Source organism: Chaetura pelagica, unplaced genomic scaffold, assembly GCF_000747805.2.
Source record: "Chaetura pelagica isolate M959 unplaced genomic scaffold, ChaPel_1.0 scaffold71, whole genome shotgun sequence".
In the NCBI taxonomy this organism is placed as follows: Eukaryota; Metazoa; Chordata; class Aves; order Apodiformes; family Apodidae; genus Chaetura; species Chaetura pelagica.
Genome location: NW_009952435.1, coordinates 831155 through 840761, shown reverse-complemented (window position 1 = coordinate 840761; position 9607 = coordinate 831155). Strand labels below are relative to the sequence as shown.

The window sequence follows — 9607 nt, the reverse complement described above, 5'->3', positions numbered from 1 at the left end:
TCTTGATCACAACCTTAAACGGAAACTGAAGCAGCTTTGGGGTTTTTTCCCACCCCCTACCAGTCTGTTTCCAGAACTGAAATCATTAAGTCCTGGAACAAAATACAGAGTTCTATTAATATTCTAGGATTACTTACATCATTACAGGTTTTATAGCTTATTTCCAGAAAGAGTTTAACAGCTTTTACTTCCAAACAGACCAGCTAAAGAACAGGAGAATTTAACACATACTGTTAAGAGGAGGAGGAGGAGTAACTTAAAATGTGGCTGAAATTATGTTGCCATCTGTAGGCCACATGCTATAAAGGAAGTACAAGAGATAAAGCAAAGAAAGTTAGAGAAAAAAGAGTGGATAAGGAGACAAGAACTTACCGTCATAAGGTTTTTAGCCCTGTTCCTTACAATGCCAGATTGTCTAAAACTCTGAACAGCAAATCACTGCCATTACTTCAGCTCAATCTACTATTTTGGAATTTTAAACTTCAAAAGTTCCCTAATTTAACACTACAAGAGACCAAAAGCTAACTACAAAAAAATACTGGGTAAGTACCTTCCATTTCGTAATTCCTGGCATCCTCTTCAAACCTGGCAACTCAGATGAGACATCAGCAAGTTCTAAGGCACCTGAAAGCCCAAGAATATAAACATTCACTGAGAGATGTGCTCCTAATTAATACTTAGAAAAATAGTTTTCCTTTTTTAAGACCATCACTCTTTAAAACCTTTCAAGGAACAAAATGTTACACAATTACTACTAGGCGAATTAACAAGAAAGATGGTAAGAACCGTTAATAGTAAGTACAGAAGTTTGCAACCTATAAATTAACCAAAATATAGTGGTCAGATCCTTTCTGTAGCAACTGCATAGAATAATACTCTACAATCTGTATCATTAAACAGTGCCCCAGGCAATGGAGTCATGTACGTTTTTATTCTCACTCAGTATTTAGATTTACTACATCAATTAAGTATTTTTCAGACAAGTACTCTTTTGTGATGACTAAGCCTTTAAAGATTATTATGATGATTTTATGGACTTCCAGTCTTATGTGTGAGGAAAAATAATGTATTTTTTAATGGAAAAGAAAAATTCCAAACTGTTTAACAGGAAGGTAAGTACTATCAACCTCACAGGACAAAAAGCTATCTGCCTAAAATAAGTCAGATTATTACAAAAAACATCAACAGAGTATAATTTAATCTACTGAATAAAGATTTTGAGATGCCCTAAGTCCAGAAAGAACAATATAAAAACTTAGTGTTTAAATAGGTGATCTCTCTAGACAAGAATAACTTTTTTTTTTTTGGTGATTCTGAATACTTATTTAACAATTAGGTAGACTTTTCCTCATGTTGTACATAAATTTATCAGCCTGTCCTACATGACCAACCACTTACTCTTATAGTGACCATTTAAGCGAGTCTTTAAAATAAATTATAAAGTGATTAATGAATTCATAGATAAACTTCAAATGACATTTCAAGCCTGATTAAACTACATTAGAACGATCAGCCATTACATGGTCCATCTGAAGCACTGCAATTCCCAGCAGACAAACATGGTACAAAAGTTCCTTCTCCTTACTCCTCCCATCAAAGTGAAAGCAAACTGATCTGCTCCACAGGTAGCAGTGCAACACAATCCTAGGAACCAAGTTACCACCAAAGAGCTAACAAACCCTCTGAACTGACCTGAGCAAATCCTTGGGGTCTGAAGTCCCTTGCAGGCCACTCCACTGGCTCGCCCTTTCTTAGCTACACCTATGTTCAAGCCTCAAGAATAACATTTGCTGGCTGGGACACACCATAGCCTGAAAATAAGGCTCAACATACCCACGCTGGGCAGAGACAACATCCAAATGCCAGAACCCAACACTGCAGTCAAGATCCTTACTTCCAAGGATTGACTTTGCCCCAAATAGTACAATTGCTGGCCTACATCAACATCCATACTGCTTTGAGCTCCTATCCAGCCCAGTCGTTACTGCTTTCCAATCTCGTCATGGGTAAAATTAGCTCTGGTCCACTACAGCCTTCAATAAGCCAACCATAGTATAATTTACTGGAAACACAGCTATACAGGTCTTTCACCCAGCCCGCAAAAAAAAACACCCTACCTCTAAAAATGTCCTTTGAGTGGAAATGAAATAGTTCCTAATTATCTGCTAAACTGCTGTTTGGGAGACAATGAAATTTCATGCATAATTTGAGGCCAGAATAGTGAATGGCACAAAGAAAACATTACGCAAAACAGGCTGTTCTACTTCCACAACCAGCTCAGCTTCAGGAATAATAAAGCTGCTTCTGCTCTGTACAAGAGCAGAACTCTGTGGAACATTTAATGCAAAATTCAATTAGATGTCTCCAAACTTCAGGTCACTGACTCACTCAAAAAAACCCCTGTATCCATCAGCTCAAGACTAGAAACTTGGATTACTAAGCCCTACTATCACAAATTGATGCAATGAAGCTTCCCAGTTCATATCAATTTTTCCACCTCTTACTACTTCAGATGATGGAGAATTAACAGCTACTTCCGTAATTCAGAAGTGAAAAAAAACACCTCATAAGCTTAAAGTCATTAAAAGCCCAAGCATATCAAAATGTGGATGCTGAAGGCAGCAGCAATTCCCACCTACTGGTGCACAGTAACATTCCTCGAACACTCTAGCCTTTTTACTCGCATGGCATTCAGCAGCAATGTCCCACACAGGATTTTCCAAAGGAAATATGAACGTCATGAGATGGACTCAAATCACTGCAACTGGTTAGCAGAAGCCAGATAACAGACTGAATTCCATAGATCTTCTGAAGCCTTTCCTGCATCATTAGAACTTAAACTTTTGTGTTTTCACTTGATTTATGTCCATTTAAGAAGAGTGCTCATGTCAACACCAATGAAATCCTACCTGTACCAGAAAAATGCTGCAGCTTTGCAAACGAGAGGCACATTACCTACCCTAAGCTTATTACTAGGACTATCACACACATATCCTTTTTGTAGACTGAGAAAAAAAAATTCCCCGCTCTATCCAAGCTCGCATTCTCACCTTGACTCTTTTCCAGCAGAGATGCAATCACAGCTTCATTTTCTATAGGATTCAACGAACACGTGGAATACACCATTCTGCCACCTTCTGCCAGCTGTTCAACACCACGGGTTGCAATTCTTAACTGCAATCTAACAGAACACACTTGGTCTAGCCAGGCATCATTCAGGAACCAGAAAGATTTGCCATTGAATTTCTTACAGGTGAAGCTATACTGCAGACACGTAACTGTTCATGGACTAAGTCAGATCATACCGAGCCCCAGAGCTGTCACCAGTACACAAATTAAAGTCAGTTTTAAACTAAGTCAGCTTAGTGCAGTCTATACTGCAAACACAGTTACACCCAGCTATTAAAACAGAAATCAGGTCAAACATTAACACTACTGTATGATATCTTTTAACATAATATTCTATGTTTTGTTCTTTCTAGTGTCCCATCAAGTTAAAGCACTTAACACTAGAAAGACAACACCCCAAAACCTTGCTACTTTTCTCAGAAATCTAGAGGTAAAGTAAGGAGAAATATGACTGTTATAGACATCATGGACAACATAACTTAGCTAACACTGGCCTTCTGAGAAAAATATCACTCTGATGGATCACCAGCTTATACCCTACCTGCATACTTAAAACTATAATAAAAACTGTAATCATGAATGAGTTACTAAGTAGTTAGAAGTCACCATAGGTCAGCTGAGCCACAGTAGTTGACTGCCCTCTCAGCTTGTTATAAATGCACAGCAAAATGTTCTAGGCTTTTTCATATGTGCTTAAATTACTGCTTTTTACCATGCATCTGCACTAGTCTTGAGTACTCCTTCACCATCAGTTAACCTGAATCAGTCTTAGGTGACTGAAAATGTTAATGTCTGATCTCTAATATTCTAAAGACATTAAAACATTACTATTACATTTTACAAGTTTCTGTATTTTTCAAGAGTATTTTACTTGGCTAAACTCTAAGACTTCCAGTTAAATTATTTGTTCCTTGTTTTATTAGCTACCTTTTCTAAATTAATACTAATATGACAGTATTCATAAGAATACAAACAATTTAGATTCACACACTCCACCTGAGGTTGACCTCACATCTGAAACCCCAGACTTTCTCTGAGTAGCACATAAGCTCTAGATTTAGATTTCATCTTAGCCTCTACTTTGTCACACATTAACAAGTGAATGCAGACAGATGTTTAAGATATGGTGAAAGGAGGGGAGAAAAATGAAAGAAGTGCAGATGTGTAATCATAATTTTTACCCATGAAGTTGCAAACTGTTTTGTGTTGTCCACTTCTTCCATACATCAATGTTTTTCCTCATGGTTCCATCTCCACTGTAACAGAGGTTGAACAAATTTGTACTATTTCCCGGTAAAATTAATTTCACATCAAAGTAATTTATAGCAGCAAAAAATTAGCAGTCCCTCTCCCTTGTTAACCAGCTCTCCTATGCTGTACTGTTTGTTTCTACACTATCTTTGTATTTCAATATTCCAAGTGTGTGTTCAAAATTTGTAGCCCTTATACTGAACAATACTTGGAAAGAAAAAAAGTCCAATTTGATTCTGTATTCTCTTACCTAAGACAGTTTGGAAGTGATTATAAACCATAACTCACCAAGCAACACAAAAAGCCTAACTCGGTAACACAAAAATTCTAGCACTGCACTTAGTACAATAAAATCTGTGTATTGGAGACTACATGCAAGATACCTGCAAGGGACGTCACACAAAATCCTGTCGTAGAAGAGGATCTCTTTTCTTCCATCAACATCTATTTGTAGATTAGGAATACTGGAGGCATCATGATTTACTACCATGATGCATGGACTGTTTAATCTCTTAGCCTGATGAACCAGCAAATAGCAGCGCTTGTTGTCAACATCATTAGCAATTACAAAACCCTCTGTGAAAATAAAATAGTGGGAAGATGCTTTACTCTCCAACAGCTATAGTTTATTGCCTTATCTTCAAAGCTGTGTAAATCTTTCACTAGAGATTTTTACTTAAAAGACTACTTAATGAACAGAGGACCCCTTAGCGAAGATAAAATAACAAAGTATGTTGAGGTTTAAGTGATGTGTCAAATATAGTCTCAAGAGTTCTAGCCTACATGCAATGGAAATAAGACCCAATGAAGGGTCCTTCAACTTTTCACTCTCAAAAGTACAACCCTTGCATCAGAGAAAAACTGTTTCCACAACTGACAATCTCTGTACATCAGCAGATTTTCAGTAGAACACAGAAAGAATCTACTCCCCCTCAACTTCACAATTTCTATGGGCAGTATTTTGAGATTCTAACTGAAAGTAAACATTCTGCAGCTTAAAAAACAAATAAAAAGATAAATATCACGACTATTTTAAGGTTAAAGCAGCTTAATCTGGAGTCTGCAGGATACCACGTCCATTGTAGTCTGAACTGTGAAGATACATACACAAAATATACCCCTCTCCTTCAAGCCAAGGAATGCTACAACGTTTCAATGAAAAGGTGGGGTACTTCCCATCTAACTCAACCACTTGGAACTTCAACATGTAGTTATTAAATGCAGAGACTTATCTGTGATATTAAAAGTAATCCTCTACACAAAAAGAAAAGTGGAAATTCAAACTCAAAAGTTTTTGGTAGTTTTTCCAGACTTACTGGGAAAAGGAACATTCATGTCTGCGTGCAACATTTCAATGAGTTGAGCAGTCTTGGATCCAGGTGCAGCACACATATCTAGGATCTACAAATGCCAAAGAGTTAAAAAAAAGTCCTACATTGTATTTTTAAAGTACTTAAGAAGATTATGGTGTATTCTTGTTTTAATTAAATATTTTTGCACACAATTGCAAAATTATGATCATTCAGAACACCAATTTGCAAAAAAACAAAGTACAGTTCTGTTCTTCGTACGCAGCCTTCTCTCAGGTCTAAAATTTAGCAAGGACTTTGGCTTATAGGGAACAAATACATTAGCTGAAGAAATTTGAAATAAAAAAAACATTTGTAGAGATAGGAATATGGTGCTTTTATCAGCTCACAAGTAATTCCAACTGAAGTTAACTGGAACTTTCCATATACATACAAAATTAAGGGCAAAGTTACATTCAAAACCAAGCTGTATTTCAACTGTCAGTAAATTAATCAGAGACTATCAGACACAGTTGATCACATAGATTTCATGAAAAAGAACTGCTATCTCTCCTCACACATTTGCATTTTAATGCAAAAAATCAGGGCAGCATAAATTGCCCACTCTTCTATCTGGGAAGAAGTACTTTGGAAGTATTCGGACTGTCATCAGGCAGCAGAAGAGCAGAGACACCAACACCTGTTTTCTAGCATATTGCTCCCTCCTGGTTCATCAAAAACTTGGTTTGTGATGGAGTAATTCATTGAGTCACTTTCACAGCAAATCTTTTCACAGCTAACACTGTTCTCTTAAGTAAGGAAGCTTAGAATCTTTCCTGTAAAATACAGATTTTCAGAAGCATGTTACTATTTTCTGGACCTCTACCTCCAGTAAAAGTTAGCTGAAAATGGGGATGGATCTGCTCAGATCCTACTGCAAGCTCTGGCATGAACAAGACTAAACTGGAAAACAGTTTCATCATCTCTGATGAAACAGCATCATCTCTGCTGTTTAAAGTAACACTTGTGACACTAGCAGTTTCTGCTTACTTCTGTAGATAATGAAAAAGACAATGAAGAACAAGCAAGCCTAAACATACTCTAAAATTGCCCTGAAAATTCATGGTGAGGGAAAATCGAATTGTTAAAAGATTAAAAATGATCACAACTACAGAGAGGTTTGACAGTCGTCAAGCTGATCCTTGCATAAGACAGGAATCAGCATGTAAGACATGACGTACAGAATATGCTGGTTAAGCATGAAAAGTAACCTGCAATTCTGGTCATAACAAGCAGCTCAGAAAATAAGGCACTAAGAATCATAAAAGGTCGTAAAGCTCAGGCTTCATTACGGCTGCTACTTGCTGTCTTGTCACAAGAAAGGATACAAGAACCTTTTCTGAGCATGATTTATGAGGAAATTTCTGAAGTCTTCCAGGCATTTCTGGTAAGTGCTTGTTGAAATATAGTCACTGAAGTTAAACATTCAAAGCAAAAAACGTATGCTACTATCTTAGTATTTGCAATATAAGCAATGTTGTGTGCAAAAACACTATCACAATTCGTGGTTTACATTAATTCAAACACATTCACTACCTGTTCAACTCCAGACAAAACTGGAGTTGTCACATTAGGACTGAATCACTCCATTAATTATCCATTTAAGAGAGGTGAGAAGACCTTGCCTCACGTAACACAGCTATCAGCCATGTGTAGGAGGAAATAAATTGTAAAGCTCTGTATGCTAAGTAATATCAATATAAAACCAAGTATGGACAAAGAAGTCTCTAAAACACACAGGTCAGAAGTTTGAAAAACTCAAAATTTTAATATATGTAATGAAAAATTTAAGAAAGAAGTGTATAACATGGTTGCCCGAGATAGCAAGGCATTTCTAACTTTCTCATTAACCTACAGTATTAAGAGAATAAGGCCACTTGGCCGGTTCATTCTGCACACAAAGGTAGTGTATGGAAACATGACTAAGGTTATAGCAGAAAGTTGGCAACCAGGAATCTCCATTTGTACAACCTGCAATGGGAAACTACCATGGGCGTTCCTTACACATCTCATTTGCAGTTAGAAATCTATACTCTTTAACTAGCATCAACAGCACCTTTCAGGTCACCTAAAATATTCTGCCTAATATCTTTATTAAGCAGAAGTTTGCAACTTGTTCAAAAGGCAGGGGGGTGAAAACTACCTGGCAGAGAACATGATCACTTGGATCTGGAAAAACTGTATCTGTTCATGGTGTGATGGACAGGAGAAAGTTAAAAATTGTCATCTTGCTTTAGAAGGGGGTTGAAATATAAATAACTTAGATGAAGCTGTGTATATTGACTTTTTGAAAGGAAGATTATTTAAATACTTAAAAACTGGGTTTTTTACACAGTATTACAAAAAACTGAAAAAGCAGATGTTCCCCTGAGGCTCTATTTGTGATCTGAACACCAGATGACTGCTGTGGTTTACATGCAGGAAGCAAAAAACATATCAACACAAAATGGAATTGCGCATCAGACTTGACACTGCTGTTGAAATTTGTAGTTTAATCAAACTATCTTCCAGGAAATACTCTAGTACACAGTATATTTTAGTTACCTTATGATGAGGATTAACATTAAGCAGCAGAGGTGGGATCATGCTAACAGCCTCCTGGCGACTGATGTTTCCCTTGAAAGGAAAAAGCAAAACCAAAACAAACTTATTTTCATTCAATTCCAGAATAATGTATTTATTTTGCAATTAACTCCCCTCTGTAGCAAAACAATAAAGCAATCAAAATGACATTATTATAAGCTTAGGATTGCGTTTTCTTAGCATTTAACAAACCAAATCACAATATTTCACCCAACTGAATTTCTGGTAATTCCGTATTTACTTCCATTTTATTCCTTCTAGAGATGTAGTTTCTGCTCAAGAGATGAGAGCCTCACTGCAACCAGTCTTGGCACGCACATACATGCACTCTTCACCAGACTCAAACATCTGTTTTCTAACAGCAATTGATTATTTTACAGGGACTTATTCTCACATTGTCAAACAAAAACAAAATTGCAATTAGTTCAGGAAAAATGTCTGTAACTGCAATTACGTGCCAGAGTCACGGGATGAATCACTGTCAACTGCAACATAAAATCCAGTTTCTTCTGAGCCACTCAGCTTCTGAGAGAAAGGCTTCGGTTCAGTTTCCCATGATGCATTTAAATAAAACACTGCTCAGGATACGAAATAAAAATAAAAACCCAAGACCTATCACAAACTTACACATTCTGTCTCGCTGACCAGAAACTGATGGAACTTTTCCAGTTGCGGTGACTTGCGCAAGATTTTTCTACTCAGGTTCGTGTGCCAGGCTAACTCTTCTGGATACCTGGGGGAAAAGAGATGGGAAAAGGGTAGAGGCAAAAAAATAAGAAACTAGTTTGTCAGGCTGGGTGCTGGGAACATGCCAGGTGCCTTATTTCACTTCCAGCTCACTCACCAGCTCAGCGACTGCGGCATTTCCACTTTCTGGCCATCCACCTCCAGGTCCTGCAGCTCCTTGAAGTACTTTTCCTTCAAGCAGTGAAGGATTTCTTTGGCGTGGCTGCACGAGAGAGACAGAGACAGACACGCAGAAACTTACCTTCTCCAGACCGCAGACCGTCTGTGCCCTAAAAACACCGGGTACCTGCCCGACCCAGGCACCCGGGGGAGCAGCGGGGAGCGCCTGTCCCCCATCCCACCCCTGCTCCCTCGGCCTGTCCCCAGCTCCTCTGGCCCCACCAGACCCCTCTGGCCCCATCAGACCCCTTACCCATCCCCAGCTGCCCTCCACACCCACCCATTTGCCCCTGCCCCCCGTAGCCGGGGGAGCAGCGGGGAGCTCCCGTCCCCCATCCCGACCCTGCTCCCCCAGCCTGTCCGCGGCTCCTCTCGCCCCCCCCGACCCC

At 38.4% G+C, this 9607-nt stretch overlaps 1 protein-coding gene across 1 annotated transcript in view; it reads right to left on the bottom strand.

Moving 5' to 3' along the window:
- The window catches only part of NSUN2 (NOP2/Sun RNA methyltransferase family, member 2), a 20371-nt gene extending 10817 nt beyond the window's left edge, over positions 1-9554 (bottom strand). Inside the window, exons 1-9 of the mRNA XM_010008362.1 lie at positions 9472-9554; positions 9157-9261; positions 8940-9045; positions 8274-8345; positions 5697-5781; positions 4764-4956; positions 4311-4385; positions 3051-3181; positions 551-624 (exon numbers count right to left, since the gene is read on the bottom strand). Of these exons, the coding sequence (XP_010006664.1) occupies positions 551-624; positions 3051-3181; positions 4311-4385; positions 4764-4956; positions 5697-5781; positions 8274-8345; positions 8940-9045; positions 9157-9261; positions 9472-9554 (924 nt within the window). The remainder of the gene's footprint in view (positions 1-550; positions 625-3050; positions 3182-4310; positions 4386-4763; positions 4957-5696; positions 5782-8273; positions 8346-8939; positions 9046-9156; positions 9262-9471) is intronic.
- Positions 9555-9607: the final 53 nt, after the last annotated feature.